We start from the raw sequence: 23,048 nt of genomic DNA, 5'->3' as shown, positions 1-23,048 counted from the left end.
TCCACAAAAACTAATTACCTTCTCTGTCCTCCTCGGTCCTACCCTGTGAGGTGGGGGAGTTCTTTTCCTTCCTTTCCCAAGCACATTCCTCTGTGTTGTCTGTGGCCCTCTCCACTGGGCAGGTGGCCCCGAGATGTTGGGGCAGGCTCATGTCCCTAGATAGATTTCTGGCTCCTCTGACAACCTCTGGCCCTGGAGGGAGAAGCATAGGAACACTGAAGCTGGCCAGCTTTCACCAACCACTGATGCTGCAGCATAAGTATCATAGTTTTCCCCAGGGGGTGTCTATCTCTACTCTTGATTTATGCTCTTTCCTTTGGTGATTTTAGCTTTTCCAGGGATTTTCCATGCCTTCCTCTTTCTGTCTGCCTAAACATAAGCGTACACCCACTTGTTCAATCTCCACCTCTCAGAGAAGCTCCCCAATTAAAACTCAATATTTCACCCTCCACAACAACAAAGCTGGAAGCCAAGAGTGGGCCCAACATTTTGTACTAACTCACCAGGGCAATGGCTACGCTCACATTGTATTCACACTGGGCCTCCTAGATGACATTCAGTTTCTTATGAGGCTGAGAACCCTAACCAGCTATTTACCATTTCATCACCTTCAGGACCATAACTTTACTGGTCCAGAGACTCTTGCCCTGGAAGATCCAAGTTGCAAATCTTTATGCTTCATGGGAGAAATTTCTGGAAAGTCTCAAGTCATCAACAGACAGTTTGCATTTCCCTTGATCCTTTCCCAGCCTAGTGAGTTCCCATCACCCTTCAAAACTCAGTTTTGACATCAACCATGTGCAGGTTTCCCTGACTTTTCCCCACATCCAACCAAGCCTAGGCACTGTCCACTGTGCACCTTCTGTAGCTTTTTAATGTGGGCCTCTGCAGAGCTCCTCCCCAGTAGGGGCAGGATCCCAAGAGTCTGTCTCTCATTAACCTTGGCACCTTCCAGCCTAACACAGATGCTCATGTCAAACCAGTAACGTAGCAGCCTGGAAAGATCATCTCTTTTCCTAGTGGGCTACCTTATAGCTGCAGAGTTGCCATGTCCAAACACACTGAAAGAGGTAGAAACACACTTCCAGTCACCCCTAACAAAGCTGGAAGCCCACAGTGGGCCCAACATTTTGTACTAAGTCACCAGGGCAATGGCTACATTCACATGGTATTCACACTGGGCCTCCTAGATGGTATTCACTTTCTTATGAGGCTGAGAACCCTAACCAGCTATTTACAATTTCATCACCTTCAGGACCATAACTTTACTAGCCCAGAGACTCTTGCCCTGGAAGATCCAAGTTGCAAATCTTTATGCTTCATGGGAGAAGTTTCTGGAAAGTCTCAAGTCATCAACAGACAGTTTACATTCCTAGATTCACATTCCCTTGCTGTGTCCACCAATCCTAAACTATTATGTCACAATCCTTACCCAATTCTAATCAGGCCTCCCTCTCCAATATTACAAGATCTCCCTTAAACCAGACGTCAGTCTTCATAAATAAGACCTTGTTCTTCGTGTATTGAGACTTCCCTATGGTGGCAACTATGCACTCAGCTTTGCCTTATTATCAAGTAATTTGGGGAGCCAGCATGCAACAGGGCATTGCTTACCTAGGCCTTTCCAGCTTACCTAGGGAATTATTACTTTGCATTCAAAGGTTTGCATTCAAAGGGAGTTTTGTTCTATCAGCGTCTTCTACAGTGAAGAAGTTCTACACCTTGAGGTAGTAATGCCTATGTACTCGAAAACTCGAACAGCCATGGAGACAATAGCCAAAATGCTTTCGTCTCTAGATCAAAATAACCTTCGGCTTCTGCCTGCCAAGAGCATCTGCAGACGAAAGACGCGATGATGTGGCGCCTTCTGAGAACTGACCAGCAGAGGGCGCTCTTGAGAAAGAAGAACGATGTGCAAGATTGCTCCTGTCAGGGATGGCAAATTCCCACACAGGAGGCACCACTTAGCTGTAATTATTGTAATGAATGGTAAAGGCAAGTGGACTTCCACAGGACATGAACCAGAACAGCCATGGAGTGATAGCGGTGCCAACTGCGGGAAACCCAGTGGAGAACCTTCCCAAAGTGGTATTCAGGCTAGGATTTCAAGCCTCTGGTGGGGTTTGGCCTTTTTACCAAGTCTCCTGAAATAACAGAAATTCCCCCAGTAATTCTGAGCCCTTTGGCATTTAGGACACGCCATCTTGAAGTCCTTCTGAACTACTCACTCTGGGGTTTCTGAGAAATTATTTTGACACAGAAGGTCACTCTAAGCCAGAATTGGCAAACTTTTTCTGTAGAGGGCCAGATAATAGATATTTTCACTTTTGTAGGCCATACGGTATCTATGACAATCTTGCAAATAGAAGAACTATTTGGCTGAGTAGCTGGAACTACAGGCATGTGCCATTGCACTTGGTTCAGAGTTATCATGTTCTGATTCTGTGGGAGCTCAGTGACTTTCCTTGCCTTTGAGCTATTTTGTAACTGTAAATTGTAGATAACTGATAGCAATGCAACAGAATTCTTGTTTTAGACATGCAACTGACTTCTGTCTAGTGGAAGCTCAACTGACTTGTCTGCCCTTTGGTAAAGAAACCAATTTTGCATCCATTTGCAAATTCATTTCAGTATTCCTGATCTTTAAATGTCTCTTTTTAAATTTTTGCTTTGACCAATTGTAACATCACCCTGGTTTCCAAATCTGTTTTAGAAAGCTATTTTTTTTTTTTTTTTTGAGACGGAGTCTCGCTCTGTCGCCCAGGCTGGAGTGCAGTGGCCGGATCTCAGCTCACTGCAAGCTCCACCTCCCGGGTTTACGCCATTCTCCTGCCTCAGCCTCCCGAGTAGCTTGGACTACAGGCGCCCGCCACCTCACCCAGCTAGTTTTTTGTATTTTTTAGTAGAGACAGGGTTTCACCGTGTTAGCCAGGATGGTCTCGATCTCCTGACCTCGTGATCCGCCCGTCTCGGCCTCCCAAAGTGCTGGGATTACAGGCTTGAGCCACCGCGCCCGGCCGAGAAAGCTATCTTAGGGCATGAACCTTGTAGCTTAAAAGCAGGCACAGAAAACATGAAATTAATGGCTGTGACTGTATTCTAATGAAAATTTATAGACACTGAAATTTGAATTTCATATAATTTTCATGTCACAAATTATTTTAGAACATTCTTCCATGATTAAAACAGTAAAACCATTGTTAGCTCATAGGCCATCTAAAAACCAGCCAGATTTGGCCCATAGGCTGTGGTTTGCCAGTTCCTGCTCTGAGCCAACCCTCAGCCCAACTTCTCAACTCCGTCTGTAATGCCCATGTCTCTCAGAGAGAATATCTTTACAAATTCTTCTTCCTAGACCATCTAGAAATAGTTGTCCACCAAGAAAGATGAAGGAACCAAAACATCCTTCAGGTTCTACCATGTCTATTACTAAGCAAAGTGCTGTTAAAAATTCTGACTGAGTTAAGGGGGTTAATAAAAACACATGATTCTCAAGGGTCAAAACGACTGCTCTTTCTGGTGTGAAATGTGAATACTAACTGCATCATGCATTTCTTGCCAAGGAGGAGTCTCTTTGTTGAACTGGCACCAGATTAAGGGAGAGCGTGAAGGTGGAACTGGATCTACTGAGGTTTGGGTCCCCAAAAGAACCTTACCGGTTGAGATTTTGGACATGTGACTTAACTCTCTAGCTTCTGTTTCTTCTTCTGTAATATGAGAGGATATCATTATCTGATAGGGCTTTTGGGAGGGTGTTAAGAGCCAAAACACAGGAGGCACTAAATTGATGTTAGCTTTTATTACCCGACAGATAGAGACAAACCCTAAGAAATGCCACATCTTTCTGTGAGAAAAGAGGTGCTCTTCAGTGTTAGTGATGGGACGTAATAGGAATGGATTGTAAGATCTTAGAGAACAGGATCCAAACTAAATTCTTCTTTTTTCTGAGTTACTTAGCTTAACTCAGTGTCTGGCACCTGAAGGGGTCTCAATTGTAAGGAAAAACCTGTACTTCACTAGAAAACAATGCATTGTTTACAGTATTACTCTTCCAAGTTATCTAATTCTTTTTTTTCTTTCTCTGTTTTTCGTTTTTAAAAACAGGGTCTTGCTATGTTTCCTGGGCTGGACTGGACTCAAATCATCCTCCCGATCCTCCCGCCTCAGCCTGATCTTCCTGCCTCAGCCTCCTGAGTAGTTGGGACTACAGGCATGAGCCTCAGCACTTGGCTCGAAGTTATCTAATTCTGATTCTGTGGGAGCTCAGTGCCTTTCCTTGCCTTTGAGCTATTTTGTAACTGTAAATTGTAGATAACCGATAGCAATGCAAAAGAATCCTTGTTTTACACACCCAACTGAATCATGTCTAGTGGAGGCCTGACTTGTCTGCTCCTTGGTGAAAGAGGCCAATTTTGCACCCATTTGCAAATTCATTTCAGTATTCCTGATCTTTAAATCTCTTTTATTTAGTTTTGCTTTGGCCAATTGTAACATCTGCCTTGTTTCCTTATTAATAATGAGTTAGGTAAAATCTTTGACATGTGTTCATTTAACACCTATGTGAGAGTCATGATTTGACTTTTGCTTTTGTGGAAAATTGTCTTTCAATATGTTGTTTAATTATGAAATTGAATTCAGGAATGTTTTCCTAGAAAACATTCCAACACGGTCCTAGGGAATGACCTAAAACACTTCTATGTTGCCCTTTTGAATCATCTCCTCTTTCCATTTATGTTCTGCTCATGACTCTACCACTACATTTCATATAATTTTGAATGGCACTTCAACTTTCCCATCTGCAAAATAGGGAGTGGAACTAAAAGGCATTCTACAAGACAGCAGTTCTCAAACTTTATGGTCTAGGAACTTCTACAGTTTTGAAAATTATTGAGGACCTCCTAAAATTATTAGGGCTTTGGCTTATGTGGGTTATAGCTCTTGTTATTTGCCATATTAGAAATTAAAAGTGAGAAAATTTTTAAAAATATGTATTTATGAGGCTGGGCGTGGTGGCTCACGCCTATAATCCCAGCACTTTGGGAGGCTGGAGTGGGTGGATCACAAGGTCGGAAGTTTGAGACCAAGTTGGCCAATATGGTGAAACCCTGTCTCTACTAAAAAAATACAAAATAAGCTGGGCATGGTAGCCCGCGCCTGTAATCCCAGTTACTCAGGAGGCTGAGGCAGAATTGCTTGAACCTGGGAGGCAGAGGTTGCAGTGAGCTGAGATCGTGCCACTGCACTCCAGCCTGGCCAACAGAGCAAGACTCCGTCTCAAAAAAAAAAAAAGTATTTATTAATTCATTGAAAATAACAATAACAAGCCCATTACATGGTAATATAAATAACATATTCTTGTGACGAATAACTATATTTTTCAAAACAAGAAAATATACAGTGGGAACAGTGGCATTGTTTTACATTTCTGTAAATTTCTTTATTGTCTGGCTTAATAGAAGACAGACTCTTGTATGTGCGTTTGCATTCAATCTGTTGTGACGTCAATATGTAGCCTCTAAAATATCCAATTATGTTCATGAAAGAAGGCAAGTAAAAAAGGCAAATAACATCATAATAAAATTATGAAAATAGTTTTGACCTTGTAGATTCCCTGAAAAGGGCTCAAGGCCCCTCAAGAGTTATTGGAATGCTCTTTGAGAACTGCTGTTATAAAGTAAACCCAGATTACCTAGCGGTGGGAGTAGTGATTTTTTGATGATGGGCATGCCAGCATATCATGCTGGTCCCTTCTGAGAGTGACAGTTGGCTTTCCCAAGCATTCTGGAACAGCCTTTCCTTGTGCATGCACATATGCAAGTGTGTGCATGTGTAGCAGCATCTGTTGATCTGTGCTGGGATTCTGTGTTACAAGCTTGAGTGGGACATAACATGTCTCTGGAGTAGGGACAGGAAATGGAGCGATGGTGGGGGAAGGAGATAAGCTCCATTCTTTTTTCCCAAAGAAGCTCTGAGTGAGTCCTTGAAACTGCATTTGCAATGGCCTTTGTCCTAAAATTCTTTCTTGATCCTTTACTCAAATCATGGCTTGGAGAGTGAAGCCTCTGGAAGCTTTCACTCTTACTCAGATGATCCTGCTTCTGACCCTTGGAGGGTCACTGGGCTCTGAGATGACACAGAAGCAGGTATTGGAAGAGCAGTCTGTAAAGGAAGAGAGTTTTCCTTCCTGAAAGTCCTGAAGAAAAACATAAACACTCTATGTGCCTTCCTTGTTAGAATCACTCTTCTTGTTCTTCCTTGCACAGGCTCCTTGATACCAGGAAATATTTTCAGTGCAAGATGAACCTGGAAGCTACTGCCGATACTTTCTAGGTACCAAATGACCACTGTGAAGAAAAGGTAAATATTGACATGAGCTCACTGACTTCTTCATTTTAGAGAAGTAACTCAGAGGTTTGAAGTTTATAAATAATCCACTTATTCTATAAATAAGAACTGACTCAGAGCTTTTATTATCACCTCCCTCTTATGTACTTACATTCCAGTTTACACTATAAGATCATCGTTAAGAGTTAAATCTTTGGAATCAGGACAAACCTAGGTTTATATCTTTGGTCTGCCACTTCACAGTAATGGGAATTTAGAGAAATGTCAACCATTCTAAACGCTAAATTCCTCATCTGTAAAGTAGGGGTGAAGTTATTTTGAGATCCTCCCAAAGCAGAGCCTGAGTCAAGGACCTGGATGCAGGTAGTTTATGAAAGGTAGTGTTGAGGGTGATCCCACAAAGAAGAAATGTAGGAAGAGAGAAAATGAGGCAGATTTAAGTGAGAAAAAGCAATATGGCCTATTATTGGGCTGGTTACTGTTGTGGCTGATTGAGGATTGAGCATTGTCTTATGGATGCTCAGAGAAATCATATAAAATGCATCCAGAGATGCCCCTCTGAAAGGGTGGGAGCCTGAGGCATTTCTCCAGACTCATCTCTCATTGGCTGGGGATTGCCCCAGGGGCGCCAATTTTCACTGGGAAGAATGAGCTTGCAGAGAACTCTCCACTGCAGCTGTGGCTGAAATCAGCAGTGGATCATGGATGTGCCATGAGGCACAAAGCTATCTGCTACAGGAGATAAATAATACCCGTGTCCTAGAGCTATTGTGAAAATTAGATGAAGTGCTGTCTATAAAATGTCTAGCATTGTGCCTTGCTCAAAGGTAAGTACTAAGTAAGCGTTCATTTGATTGTTGCGGCTGCTGTTGTGATCATTATGATTATTATCATTGTATGTTCATGAGTGAGACTGACAGGTGAATATATGACTTAGAGGGTTCCAAGAATGACATATAGTCCTCAGTTTATCTCTTCTATGCCACAGCCTGTATGATTTACCATGACCAATGATTTACCATGACCAGTGGCCAATCGTTGTGATTATTAGGGGTCGTTACACTACTTTTACTTTCTCACCCTCTTTTTGATGTTTTGTCAAAATTTGGGCTCAAGGAGAAGACATATTCTGTTAGTTGTTTGTAATGGAAAAAAGGTTGCTATTATCCTAGAGCAGCACTGTCCAATAGAACCTTCCACAGTGATGGAACTGTTCTATATCTGTGCTGTCCAAGACAATAGCCACTAGCTGCATGTGGCTATTGGGCACTTAAAACATGGCTAGTTCAGCTGAGGAACTGAATTTTTAATTTTATTGAAAGTTCTAGTTAATTTATATCCAAATGCAAATAGCCAAATGCACACACAGGGAAGGGCAATTACAGATACTGTTCGAAGTAGATAGTGGAAGGGCCTCTTTCCTGGGAGCTGAAATTAAGGTGATGCAGCCAGCAATGTATTTCCTCCAGCCCCTGGGCCTGAAGCCCACGAGACCTGACTTCCAGGTTGGTGCATGGTGGTATCACCCAGACCAAAGGGCTGCTGGCTGAAGAGAATGTCCCCATGATGTTGTGAAGACATGGAGCCAGTAGAGGTTGGAGGGGGAGAGGTGACAACCTCCACTCAGCTTTGGCCCATTGTTTTGTGTGCAGAGCCAATTGCGAACCCCTTTGCAGGGGAGAGCTTCATTCTCAGCTGCCCTAAAATGAGGGAAAGATTAAAGAGAAGCCCACCCACCCAGTGTTCTTTATTTCCTAAAGGTTACATTACCCTAGAGACAAGATTCTTGGATGGACACGGTGGCTTATGCCTGTAATCCCAGCACTGTGGGAGGCAGAGGCGGATGGATCACCTGAGGTCAGGAGTTCAAGACCAGCCTGGCCAACATGGCGAAACCCCTTCTCTACTAAAAGTACAAAAATTAGCTGGGTGTGATGGTGGGTGCCTGTAATCCCAGCTACTCAGGAGACTGAGGCAGGAGAATCCTTTGAACCCAGGAAGCAGAGGTTGCAGTGAGCCGAGATTGTGCCACTGCACTCTGGCCTAGGCAACAAGAGTGAAACTCTGCCTCAAAGATTTTCATTTAAGTACGATTAGCTCCAGCATCACCTCCTCAGGCTGGTCATCACTTCTATCCTCCCTTTAGCTTCTGTGTCCTAGAATTGACCACTTTGCTAACTGACTATTCACTTGTCTACTTTCTCCATTAAACCACAAGCTCCATGAAGGCAGGTGCCATGCCATCTACCCTAGCACAACACCTCAAACACAGTCAAATACTCAACAATACTGACAACAAGGGCAACAGGAGTGGAGAGAGGAAAAAGGCTCCTATTTCCTGAAGTCATTCACAGACCTTATGGAATTCAAGCTGGACCTTGACAGAAAAGCAAGTTTAGTTACTCAAGGAGTTGTGTAATGACATTTCAGAGGGAGTAACATCAGAAGCAAAGTGGGGAATAGCCAGGCATGGTGGTGGGTGCCTGTAATCCCAGCTACTTGGGAGGCTGATGCAGGAGAATCACTTGAACCCGAGAAGTAGATATTGCAGTGAGCTGAGATCACGCCACTGCTCTCCAACCCGGGCAATGGAGTGAGACTCTGTCTAAAAAAAAAAATGTAAAAAGCAGCAAAGACAGGGAAGTGGGATGAACTCACAGCACAGTGAAGGAGACAGGATGAACTGGAAAAGAGGGTTTGGAAGGCAAGATGGGATTAGCCAAGTGCGGCCTGACTCTCAAGTTGAAATTGGACGTGATGTTGTTGACAAGAGCACTATGAACCAGAGAACCTTGGGTTTCTGAATGTGGTGAAAGATGAGGTAACATCAATAAATCTGTTAAGATGTGGTTGGCATCAGTTGCTTTTTGCCTTTAACTTTCAATCCTGCCTCCTATAGCAAAAGCACTTCAATTTCCTTAGAACCACTGTTCTGCCCACATGGCCCAATGACTCTACCTCTATCCCTGGGTCCAGGGGTGGGCGAACACAGGAACCAGATCTAGCCAATAGTGTCTTAGGAAGGGTTCCAGGGATATAGGTAGAGGCTTCTACTAGAGCTGTTGTTATCTTTCTTCCTTGATCGCTAAACTGTTGAGATGTAAACCTGGGCCTGCTGACACCATCTTGACGCTGCAAGGCAAGAGTCTGAGAATTAAACCAGCATAGAGAAGAGCATAGCCAAGGGGTGACAGGGACATCCCATGACATCCTCTAAGCACCTGGATCCAGCTGGGCTTGAAGTGGGACCTATTTTGGGGCATTAGGTTTCTGTCACTTGCAATCAAAGAAGTCCTAATTAATGAATACTCAGGGTCAATTGGGTGAAAGTGGGAGAAGATGAGCGTCAGAATGGCCATACCAGCTGGTGTGATGGGAATTCAGACATGAGACACTGAGGGTCTCAACCAGGGCGTTTGGGGACTAAGGAGAAAGGAGGCGAGTTAAGAGGTGAGCAGGAGCTATCTAGCGGTTTCCTTTCTTCGAAGGTTGCTGTCAAGTAGAGTCTAATGGTTCTTTACCACCTCTGCCTTCATGACGCCCCTTTACCTCTTTCATTTTTCTTTTCTTTTTTTGAGATGGAATCTCGCTCTGTCACCCAGGCTGGAGTGCAGTGGCATGATCTTGGCTCACTACAACCTCTGCCTCCCCAGTTCAAGCAATTCTCATGCCTCAGCCTCCCGAGTAGCTGGGATTACAGGTGCCCACCACTACACTTGGCTAATTTTTGTATTTTTAGTAGAGGTGGGGTTTCACCATGTTGGCCAGGCTGAACTTCTAACCTCAAGTGATCCGCCTGCCTCAGCCTTCCAAAGCACTGGGATTACAGGCGTGAGCACTGTGCCCAGCCTCTTTCATTTGTTTTTGACCATTTTGTGAGATAAATGAGTCAGGTATTCTTGTCCCCACTTTATAGTGGGAGAAGTCAAAGGACTTGCCCAAGGTCGTATGGGAGCGCTGGGGTCTAGTTCTGGTTCTCTAGTGCATGCTAATGCTTGAGCACAGGTGGATTGAACTCCCCAGGCACTGTCTTTCTGTTGCTTCATAGTAGAGATGCAATACCCTGCTCCCGCCTGTTCTTATGACTTCCAGGGAGAAACAGCAGTAGTTCTTGCTGAGGAAATGCCCAGGAGCCCATGGCCTTCTTCATTAAAATAAATTCTGCCTGAGTCTCCTGGTTCTAAATAGAAGAAAATGTAGATGTGGGACAGAACCGAAGGGAAAGGGATTTCCCTTGGCAAATTATTTGCAATTTGTGGATTGGAGCTGACCCAGCTCCAATTCCCTCTGTCATTGTAAGCGCCGTCTACAATGTGACCAGCTTATTAAAGAATGAGAACTGGAGGCAGTCCTCCCGCAGGGGCACAACAAAACAGGAGCAGAGTCAAAGCCCAGCAGCGTCTTCCTCAGTGTGGCATGTCTAGTTGCTGGCTAGATTCTCACCCTTCAGTTACATGTTCATGCCTAGGCAGTCACTTCTGGAGGCTGTGGGAAGAAGAGCGAGAATATTTACGAGTGTTTGTGCCTTTCCTTTGGCAGTGTGAAAAGCTAGCTGTCATAAATACTGTAGTGGTCCTCAGACTATAGCATGTAACAGAATGCATGTTCCTGAGTCACTGCCAGGGATTCTGAGTTCATGGGTAGCTCAGGATCTGCCATGTAAAGAGGCATTCCAGGTATTAACACTTCTGAAGCAAGTGGTCCATGGACCACAGTCTCAGAAACACTGATGTCAGTGGAACACTAGTGTGCAAACTCCAAGTGGTCCCGTTCATCCATGGTTTAAAGATGCTGCTGTTGCTGGCACAAGTCCCAGGAGATCCAGTGTTTCCTTCTTTACTAACAGGGTCTGTTACTGGCATAATCTGAGGGACATTCGAAAGTCTTTTCTTGACTGAGAAGATCTCTGAGGAGCAGCTGCATCTAGAGTTCTAAGGACTTAGCTTCTCCTGTACTCCTTTTAAATCACGGATAGCTACAGAGAATAGCACTTCTGTTGTTCAGTTTTTATTTTTCCTGAGGGAAAAAGCCCACTGTGGCATACCTGCAGCAAGTGAGAGTGTCAATACAGCTCCTCTGTCTGCATAGTCCACCCTGTCACAGAGCCCTGGACTCTCCTCACAGCTCCCACCTTTCTCGGTCTCCAAAGGCTCTACCCTAGATGTACAGACCCAGTAAGAAATGCTTTTAGACTGTCAAGTGAGGTTTTTCTTCTTCAGGACATCTCTATTAACAAAATCCTAAAGAAAATCAATGGATTCCTATTTCCCCATCCATTCGTACCATCAGGTCCTTCTCCAATTAGCGACAGAATCAGTGGGTGAGGTGGTCCACAGGCCTCCACAATGAAATTGACTGCATATGAAATGAATCTGAAAATTCCATTTATTAAAACACATACATTGTCCATGTGGGATGAAAATGTGCACATCACATTCAGGTTTTCCTGCTTTAACATTTCTGTAGTTCTCTCTTTGAAACACACACTCCACAGATCTTATATAGGAAAAATGTGAACAACTTTTGGGCTGCAAAACATTAATGCATACGTAACAATTCATCATTGCCAAGAGCAGCTAGAAGCAAATATTTAGGAAGAAAAAGAAGTATAAAAATTCCTAGAGACAGCATGCTTTATTTTCTCAAAATTCCATATGTGACTATGAGTGTATGGAGAAATCGTTTGTTGTTTGATTTTTAAATGTATTGTTTAATTTGTCCTTGGTAGGCAATCTCCTTCAAATATTATTAGCAAAATCAGACATAGATCAAAGTATTTATTTGCATCTTCTGACTGAAATTAAGCAGTACTTGGTTTCAAATGTTTTAAAAATAACACCTTTTAAACTGGAGTTGATATTGAAGATCATGTAAAATTGTTCTTTATAGACTTTGTATTCTAAATATGAAGTTTATTGTTACTACTTATTAGTTAATTCCATGGCAGATTTTCATTACTATTGAATATATTATACGTAGAAACTAGGGTCTTAAATATTTAAGTTGACTTTTCCTGTTAGTTATTCCTGAAGATAAAATTATGCTGGTGATGGGACTGTTGAATTTCTCAAGAAATTAAACTCTTTAGAGGCATAAGTAATCGAAAGACTGTTTCCCCTGAATAAGTACAAATACCAATAAGCCAAAACTCATATAAAGATTTTCGTATTATAATTCCATACTGTAAGACATAAAATTATGAAAAAGCCAAAACATTTTCCTTAAAATGCTCCCTAGAAATTGTAATTCCATCTTAACTGCTCCAAAGATCTAGATTTACATGGAAATATAAAGAGTCCTTCTGAGAAAAGGAAATGCTGTGAATAGTGGAAATCGTCTGGGCCTTCTAATGATGCCTTAATCACTACCAAAGAGTGCTTTATTCATTCATGCTTGTTTTCATGTGACCACATATTCAATTCATGCTTTGCCCATTTAAAAACCGTGATATGTTTTAGCTTATGCCACAGTGTTACTAAGCTAATTGTACAATGCTGTAGTTTAATAAATACTCTGCTGTTTCTTTCACCCCTAAATCTTCATGGGTGTCCTGACTGTAACAAAAACCCCACAATTTGAAGAGAAGCATCTGGTTACAGAAGTGCATTGATACATTTCACAAATGTTTCAGTATCTTCTTCTCCCCGACCCCAGCATGAGCTTTAATTGGATGTATTTATTCTTTCACCCACATGCCCAAGAAGGAGCTAAGGAAAACATTTACCAAGTCTGTTTCAAAATCTGTCCTTGGCATAGCAAATCTTTTTCTCTTCCTTTTTCATGCCCTAAAAAAAAAAAAAAGAAAAAGAAAAAAAAAAAAAAACAGGAGAAAGAGAATAGAGAGGAAAGAGGGGAGAATAAAATTAATTGGGAGATGGAGATGGTATTTGGGGATTTGAAAGCAAACAAGATGTAAGAGAGGGACTCTTTGACTGAAAATGACACAGAAAAAGGTGATCAAGCCTTCCAGGGCCTGCTGTTACTGATGGAGACTACAGCTACAATGAAAAATTACTCTCACTACCATATCTTGGGAAAGGAGCACTCTAGTTGCCAGGAATTTGTAAATAAAGACCAAGAGACTCTAACAAACAAGATGGAGAACAAAAACAAAGATTCCATTAAAAAATGTGTTAAGTGAAAAACCAAGACCATCTCAGTGGACAGAAGAGCCAGAACTCTTCCTGGTAGAGCCGGCTGTGGGGGCCGCACCTGCTGCCCAAAGAGTGGCGATTCGAGGTCCTTCTGAAGAGCCCGAGTTCTGAGAATGGTCACCTTCTCTGGAGCTGTGGGTTTATTTCTTCCAATACTTGAACAAAGGAGGGCCATGGTTTTCTTCTTAAGAGCAGAAAAAATGTTCTTTTAATCTAGAATGTCCATGATTCAGGGAAGGAGGGAACTTGCTCATACTCATGGCAAAAGCACTTCCCAACTCATGGTGAATCCTTAACTCTCCTGCTTGGTGACAGCTGTGCTGCCCTGGGTCCCGGATAAACCAAAATGCTTTGGATTCTGGAAAACGTATTGAAGAGGCATTTATACCACTATTAACTCAGAGGTATTTTAGGCATGGCTAAGGCTCTGAAGTAATCTCAATTTTCAAAATACTGAGATTTCCTTTCCTCCCCAGGGTCTTTCCCCTCTCATTTCCTTTCCTGGCTTTAGAGTAAAACAACAAAACTTCTGAATGGATGTAACGTAGGGACATTTTCATGCAATATTACTCAAAAATTGTCACAAATATATGAAAGCACCAGTCACAACACATGATTTACTTTTACTTGCAGAATCAAAGCTATCATGTACACATGTTAGGAATAGTGAAAAGAGAACACAGACAACCGGCATTTTTTGTCATTGTTACCATGAGGATACACCATGGGGAACATCTCCCTAAACATTTCATGTGATCATTCTTGGATTTCAATCTGATAGACAAGTCCAGCCTTATCTCCACACTACTCTAATGGGAAGGGGTGGAAGGAGGGGTAGAGGAGAAGGAAAAAAGAAAAAGAAAGGCATAATGACTATACATCAATGCCATTAAACAGAATTTCGGCTTACACGGACAGCGCAGCTTATCAAAGGGTATTCTAAAGACAATATTCATTCCAAGAAGGTCATACATATCTTACCTCAGTACAGCTGTCTGTTTTAATTGTTATTCTTTAAAATATGAAGCAGAAACATGAGGATTTTGGGGGGGACTGGGGGATAGCAGAAAAGAAGTGACACCAATTTTATTTTTATATATTCCCCTCCTCCAGGCAGTTCGGCAGAATCAGATCTCTTAACTCAGGATGTGGATCAGCTTGCATTCTCATAAAGGGGACCAGATCTTTAAACATGCATAGCCTGGAGTTTCCAGGATGGTTCTCCTCGCGCTCTTCAAATGCCGTGGACTAGAAAGGTGCCCACTTTGCTAAAAACTCTACGTCAATGTCCCAGGAGCCCGGAGGCTCTTCAGGCCCCTCTTGAAGACTTAAAGGATGGCACAGAAAAACTTCTTCTCCCTAAACGGGTTTTCTGAAGCCGGAACAGGGGTCAGGAGTGGATCTTCCTTGGCATGCGCTTCACAGTAGGCCATCAAATCTGCAGCTGCCTTGGACACCTGGAAAAGGAGACAAAAACAACCAACACTGGAATCTGGTACAGTCAGTCAAGGCCCAAGGCTTTGGAGCCCAATGTCCTGGCGTCAAATCCTTGCTCCATCGTTGTGTGAAAGTGAAGCAAGATATTCAGCCTCTAAAAGCCTCTGCTTCTTCATCTGCAAAGAAGAAAGTTGATGACACTGACCTCACAGGATTCTTGCCAGCAAGTCTGGGACTGGGTTAAGGTGAGTGAGGCACTTAGGGTGCAAAACCAAAGGAGGCACTCGCTAGCAGGGGCATGCAGGTATCAACCCTGCACTTACACAGCCCCGCGGGTGGCTGTCTCCTTCATTTTTTTTTTTTTTTTTTTTTTGAGATAGTCTCACTCGGTTGCCCAGGCTGGAGTGCAGTGGCTCGATCTCGGCTCACTCCTGGGTTCAAGCAATTATCTTGCCTCAGTCACCCTAGTAGCTGGGACTACAGGTGTGTGCCATGGTGCCTAGCTAATCTTTTGTACTTTTGGTGGAGACAGGGTTTCACCATATTAGCCAGGCTGGTCTTGAACTACTGGCCCCAAGTGATCCATCTGTCTCAGCTTCTGAAAGTGCTGGGATTACAGACTTGAGCCCCTGTGCCCGGTCCTCCTTCACTTTTGTGCTCCGATATCTCATTGCCCCACCCTAGTCCCAGCCCTGGTAACAAGGGTTAAATGAAATAATCCATGTAAATCATTTAGTGTCTGGCACATAGCAAGCTTTCCACACAGGCTAGCCATTATTATCATTTTGTAGCCATGCCTCGGCTTCAGGAGTTGTGCTAGGGATGCTTAAAGCCTTGTCAGTTTCCCTTTTTAAGCAGACATCAGGAGGTATATCTATGTATACACACACTATATAATACATATTTTTATGTATCATATACATTAAAGTGTTATATCTGTGACTTTAACCAAGCATTGTGCCCTTTAGTGATGTTTCACTGGGAGGCTGTCACTGATTCTGGCGATGCTGTCATTTCTTAGAACACATTTGTAGCTGCTTGTTAGGAGTTCCCTGTAGTACCTTCCTTTGACCATCTTCACCAGAGGAAATTTTTACTACATGAGAGGGTGGATTTAGTTTCAGGAAATAAACTAAAAGCCATCTATAGCTACATCTGGGGACTAGGTAAATGATCAACCTGAGGAATCCCATTTGGGGTCAAATTTATGATATAAAAAAACAGATTTCCACATGAAAGCAACACCACTGTACTACTATGAAAGCCTTTCAAGCAACTACTGAAAGGATATCAAGGCAACTACTGAAAGGATAATCTAATGTAAGATTGGGGTGAATTATATTATTACTAAAGATAGTCACTGCCCCTCCCTACAAGTGGGACATACATGCCCACAGGACGACACCAGACTTGCCCAGTGACATAAGCTTGCTCTGGCCAGAGAGACGTGAGCAGAATTTATATGGATAACTTATAGGCAGAAGCTTTCGGAGCCAATGCACAGTTTGCCATGTCCCTTCCTCTATGCCACTTTATCCAACTGAAATAATTTATGAGGAACCCTCCTAACTGATGCAGAGATTTTAACAAATGGCATAGTGGCCATACCCTTGATTTGTTTCTTGTCCCAGGGCTGAGTTGATTAAACCTTTGTCACTCCTACCTCAGCCTCCCGAGTAGCTGAGACTACAGGTGGATGCCACCATGCCTGGCTGTTTTTTCAAACATTTTCTTGCTATGTTGCCCAGGCTGGTCTTGAACGCCTGACCTAAAGCCATTCTCCTGCCTCACCTTCTGGAGTCCTGGGATTACAGATATAAGCCACTGCACCCAGCCTTTGTTACTTAAGGCTACTTCAACTTTATGATTTACTGGTTGGGTAGGGAAATCAGTTTCCTCTTCTCATCCCATAAACCCTTCAGCTTTTTGACTCTCTGTTCCCTTTGCCACAGAACAGATAGAGGCAACATTCCAGACAGAGGCTGCTCTGTCTGCCAGTGTTCCTGATGAAGGTGACACGGTGTGGAGTGGCAGCTGATTTATGATTGACATGTGGTAGGAGTGAGAAGTGTGCCTGTGCTGTGGCAAACCCCCTAAGAATGAAGGGTAGGGCACCTTCTGTTACTACCACAACATCTAGCCAACACTAACTGACACAAAGTGGTACAGGTATTGGTTCGTGTATTTGTTTCCTCTGGCTGTCTTGAACAAGTCATCACAAACTGGGTAACTTAAAACAACAGAAATTTATTCTGTTAGAGGCTGGCAGTTTGAAATCAAGGCTTCAGCATGGTTGGTCCCTTCTGGAGGCTCTGAGTGAGAATCTGTTCCATGCTTCTCTCCTAGTGTCTGGTGGTTGCTGGCAATCTTTCGTGTCCCTTGGCTTATAGACATATCACTGCAATCTCGATTTTCACATGGAATTCTCTCCTGAGTGTCTGTGTCTTTCTGTGGAATTCTCCTCCCTGTGTGTCCAAATTTCTCATCTCACCAGTTAGAGTTACCGTAATCCAGTATGATTCCTCTTAATTTGATTACATCTACAAATACCTTATTTCCAAGTAAGGTCACATTCTAAGATTCCAGGTAGGCATAAATTTTAGGGGACCCTAGTCAACCCAATACGTGATATGTACGTAAAAATCAGTCTCACTCTTTAATAGACATTACAGTACTTATAAAAATATTTTTATTGTGTAATTATTTTGTTCCAGACATTGAGTTAAATTTCCTCTTTTGATCTTCACAGTAATCCTGAGGTAAGAATTATTATCCTCTTTATATAGATGAAAAATTGAGGCTCAGCAGATTATGTAAGTTGTTCAATATCATACAGCAAAGCACACAGCAGAAAAAGAACTTGAACTCGAATGTGTTGCCATTAAGTCACAGCCATCTGCATATAAACTACTCAACTATGGGCTTTGCTCCAAAGGTTGAAATTGAAATTCTTTATGAAATGCCTCTATGACAAAATGAAAGGAAACAGCCTCTTTATGTCTTAGCTCCCCTACATGAAAACAAAGGACAGACTTTCAGTGTGAAGTGAGATCACTTTTTTTCTTCCTTCTTTCTTCTAGTTTGAGCAATAGTCATTGTTACACCCAACAGGAGCTTAGCTGTTACGCAGCAGAGGCTGTAAATCAGTGATTTCTAAAACTCATTTGTTACGAAGAGAAGCAGCACCGTCCATCCCTACTCATTTGCAACACTCACATACAACTATGTGGCATGAATATTCAAAATCTTTTTATGATACAGGAAGTGCTATACTAGGAAAATTTAATAACTTAGAGTTGCTCACATCTTTATATTTGAACATTTGATTCTGAATGGTTTCCTTCTTAAAATATATTATGTGTTTTATCTTGTTTCCTCAATGAGATTGCAATCTCCTGTGGGCAATGCTCCAACAGTGTCAGAATCCCAGCAGTAATCAGAATAATTGCTAATATTTATCAGCCCTTGCTATGTGTCAGAACTGTGCTAACCACTTTACATACGGTATCTTATTTAATCCTTACAACAACATTATGGGTCACAAGCTATTATCATTCTCATCTTAAATATGTGAAGTGGAGGCTTCATTAAGTGTTTGCCCCAGGTCCCACAGCTCCTGAGCTACTGAGTTGTGAGTCTCAGTGTCCCTGACTTAATCTTCATGAACATTCCTCCTTTCTAACCTGTGGCTGTCTTCCTTGTCCTTTGCCTTATAATGAGTCACAGCAATAGTCTGCTTAGCGGATCTTTCTGCTTTCTGACAATCCCTGCTAACATTTTGCACACAGCTTCTTTTACATTCCTATGCTTACTTCTACAAAGATTTCCCCACTAACTCCAGAAAATCTCTCCCTTTTCTGACCTGTTGATTCTTCCTCCAGAGATATCTCTAATTTGGCTCCCTTCCTGTTATCTCTATTGCAGCTACCCCAGTTCATACTGCAGTCTTCTCTCTTTGTGATTACTAAAATAACTTTGTAAATAAAAAGCAATTAGTTTAGATTACCCCAGGGGTCCACAGATAGAATTCGGGGGGTGGTATGTGAACTTCAAATAATACAAAAAATTTCCATTTTTATTTTTCACTAACCTCAAATGGAAATTTAGCATTTACTCTCATTATAAATATAGACAACACACTGTAGTAGCCTTAGCAGTACATGTGACTCGGCCACTGATAGAAACCAGATACTTTCAATCATATTATATTCATTGCAGACACCTCAACATTGCATTTATGTTCATCCACCTTATGACTGTAGGCCTATAGATCTTACATAATCAGTTAACAAAGGAGTACGTTTGTATAACTACATCATATATATTTTTAAAAATTGATATTTTAAATATTTTAAAGAATATTATTTAAAATGTTTTATAAAAATATTCTAATGACCCTCATGTCAATATCATCAGTTTCTTTTGTATTTAAAAACATAATTCTGAGAAGGAGACCATAGGCTTCAGCAGACAGGCAATTGAGTCGAGAGCACAAAAATGTTTAATTATCTCAGTTTTAAATGACTTCCTATGTTCATAACTGTGCAGGAGTAGTATTCTCCATACTGTAGCTGGAAAGATATTTTTAAAATATAAGTGGATTCCTATCATTCCCCTATTTAAAGCCTTCAATAACTTTTCATTGTAATTTGTAGAAAACCAAAACTTTGTAAAACAGCCTGTGGGTATTGCCATGTTCTGGGCCTGCCCCTCTCTCCAAGTTCATGTTGTAGCATTCTTCCCTCTCACATATCGCCTTTACTTTTCGAAAGCTCCAAGTTCTTTGTTTGCCTCAGAGTGTCACATATTCAGTATCCTATAACATTCTTCTCATCATCTCCTCAATGGGTTGGCTTCTTATCTTCCTTCAGAAGTCAGCAGAAATACCACCTCCTTGCAGAACCTTCACTGATCGCCTCATCCACAGTGACTTTCCTCATTATTCTCTCAGAGTACTTTCTCACATTCTTTTCTTTCACAGAAAGTTATAAATTGCTATCACAATTTATAATTATGGACATCGTCTGTTTATTTGCCATTTAATATTTGCCTTTCCCTTTAGGCTCTGGGCTCCACAAAGGCAGGGACCACACCTGTGTTATTTACCACCACATAATCAGTGCCTGACACATATTCAACACTCATAGTAACTGCTGAAGGAGTTCTCAAACATAATCTTCTTCAACAGATATTTCATGCAACAAACATTTACTGAGCATCTAATATGCCAGGTGTAGTCTGGATACTTGCAATAACCAGGGAACAAAATGTACAAAGATGCTTGTCCCTGTAGAGCTTGTATAGCATTCTATACTTCCGATTTTGACTATGATGGAGTAATAAGGGCCAACTAAACTGTCCTGCCTCAAATTAAAAACTGGGCAGAATATATGAAGAAATAATTTTTAACTGTTAGACAATAGTCAGCACAGAGGAGTGATACCTGAGAGAAGGGAGATAAGATAAATTCTATAGTTTCCCCAGCTTACTGCCTGCCACTGCACAGGGAGGGAGTACCCAGACAGAGTTCAGCAATCTCCCTGAGTTGAGGAGAGAATAGCAGAGAAGAATTACACTGGGGGAGAGAAAGCTCTTAAGGCCTCTGGAGGATTCATCTTGAGTCTTTAGTTAAAAACTGATTGGCACATGCATAGGAGAAAACCACTTCAGGCTATGCAAAGAATATCAGGAAGGAGAAAGTAAAACAATCCTGGAGATCACATAGGGACAGAGTAGAAAGGCTTCCTAGCACACGAGACATTAAGTAGAGTCCTAGCAACAATGCATGATGATAGTAGCAGACTGTAAACCACTGAATAAAAGAGCAAATTCCTTCCCAAATTCCAAATACTTTTTAACTTCAAAAAGAAAACAAATAGGTTTGTGTGGAGAAATCTGGAAAACACATTAGTCAGGTGATGAAACTTAACATTACCAGTCAGTGACAATTTGAGATAATGTCTCACTGATAGAATAGAATGAAATGAATACTCATTAGTTCTATGATATTAATGCCAAAGTTTTGTTACCTGAATTTAATTATAATTATCTGGCAAACCCAAACTGAGTGACATTCTAAAAAATGGTCTATAATCTCCAAAAGTGTCAAGGTCATGAAGGTCATGGAAGTCTAAAAACTGTGCCAGACAGGACAACTAAATGCAACAAATGATTCTGAACTCGGTCCTCTCGCCAAAAGGGACATTACGGGGATGATTTGCGTACTTCGATGGGATCTCAGGATTAGAAGGTAGTAATGGGTCAATGTTAATTTCCTGATTCTGATGATTGTATTATGAGTATGTAGAACAATGTCCTTACTTGTAGAAAATACACATTACAGTACTCAGAGGTGACAGGACATCTTTTGACAACTTACTCTCAGCTGGTTCAGGAGAAAACAAAATTCTTTGCAACATACATGCAACTCTTCTGTGACTTTGAGATTATTTCCAGAATAAAAATGACTTTGCAAAAGAAAAGGAAAAGAGAAATTAGAGATGGTGGATATAGATGATTTTTTCAAAGTCATACTGCAAAAAAAATGTAAACAAATGAGGCAGTTGCTGGAAGGGGAAGTGGAGGGATCAAGAAAAAAATCAAATTTTATTTAAGATGAAGAAATAACACCATGTTTGTATGATAATGGAAATGATGTAGAGAATCAAAAACTGATGATGCAGGATAGGCAGGAGGTGGAAGAATAAATTGCTGGAGGAGGTTTCTTGGTTAGAGAGATGGGATCTACTGCACAAGTGAAGGAGTTCACTTTTGATCACACCAAGGATCTCCCCAGATTAGCAATTGCTAAAATCCTGCTATCCAGCATCCTCACCAAACCAGACTGGGACTGCGAACCAAGAAGTAAGGAGTTGTGGGGGTGGCAGGGGGGTACTCTAGACAGCTTCAATGAAGGCTACCGGACTGTGATTCTAGGCTCCAAAAAAACAGGAGAATTACCTAGGAAGACTGCTTGACAATGCCAAGAGGAAGCAGTTGTCAGTAAGGATAAAAACCAGACCCCCAAGTTTAAACAGAAGGTAGAGATATAATCCATCTTCATTACATCTGAAATTGAGACACATCTTAAAATTGATGTTGCAAAATGCTTGCAAGCCATCAGGCAAAAAAATAAGCCTGGACAAGCTGTCATTGCCTATACACATGGGAAATTGCCTCTGCATTAAGGGTATCAGTCATAAAATCATGGCTTCAGTTGGGTTGCCTGCATTAATGGAGCCATCTAAGGTTGACTTAACTTTAATTTGTTTTTTAAAAGGATTTCAAAGATTATACTGGCTGGAGGCTTGAGATGGGAAGTGTATACAGAAAAACAATCCAACTGTTTCCTCCTACTCTGTACTCATACCACTCTACATACTTCTTTTCTGATACCAGATGTGTGGGTTTTCCCACACCAAGCAATTCTCTGGCCCACCTGGGTGTCCTACAATTTAATTTAATTCTGATACTATCTATGTGGAGATAAAAATAGATCCCACAGGTTAAAAGCTTAGTCTCACAAGACTGTCCCCGCCCCATTTCAAATGCCAATAGCAAGTAATAGGCCCCCAGGTTACTCACAACTTCTGTCCGACATGGGAACAAATCAGAGGTTCCCATGGCTACCTATTCAGGTTGGATAATTTGCTAGAGCAGCTCACAGAACCCAAGAAAACAGTTCACTTGCTATCTCCAACTTATTGCAAAGGGTATTTTAAAAGCTATAAATGAAGAGTTGGAGAAAGAGATATATAGGGTGAGGTTTGGAAGGGTCATGAGGGTAGGAGCTTGTATCCCCTTGGAGTTGGGGTATTCCACTTTCCCAGCAGGTGGATGTGTTCACCAACCCCAAAAATCTCATATCTCCATTTGTTGTTGTTGTTGTTTATTTTTAAGACACACAATCTCCCTCTATTGCCCAGGCTGGAGTGCAGTACCATGATCATAGCTCACTGCAGCCTCAACCTCTTGGGATCAAGTGATCCTTCTGCCTCAATCTCCCAATTAGCTAAGATTACAGGTGCACATCACCAGGCCCAGCTAATTTTTAAATATTTGGAGACATGGGGTCTCAGTTTGTTGCTCAGGCTGGTCTCAAACTTCTGGCTT

The 23,048-nt window shown here is 41.8% G+C and overlaps 1 protein-coding gene across 8 annotated transcripts in view; it reads right to left on the bottom strand.

Moving 5' to 3' along the window:
- Positions 1–11,712: 11,712 nt before the first annotated feature.
- The window catches only part of GNG2 (G protein subunit gamma 2), a 127,565-nt gene continuing 116,229 nt past the window's right edge, over positions 11,713–23,048 (bottom strand). For all 8 annotated transcript variants that reach the window (XM_065548808.2, XM_045396416.3, XM_045396412.3 and 5 more), the window contains one exon: positions 11,713–14,956. In XM_065548808.2, coding sequence (XP_065404880.1) covers positions 14,828–14,956 — 129 coding nt within the window. In that variant the 3' untranslated portion in view covers positions 11,713–14,827. The remainder of the gene's footprint in view (positions 14,957–23,048) is intronic.

This window comes from Macaca fascicularis, chromosome 7 (assembly GCF_037993035.2).
Source record: "Macaca fascicularis isolate 582-1 chromosome 7, T2T-MFA8v1.1".
Lineage (NCBI taxonomy): Eukaryota > Metazoa > Chordata > Mammalia > Primates > Cercopithecidae > Macaca > Macaca fascicularis.
Note: the sequence above shows the minus strand (reverse complement) of the source record. Positions and strands in the feature narration are given on the sequence as shown.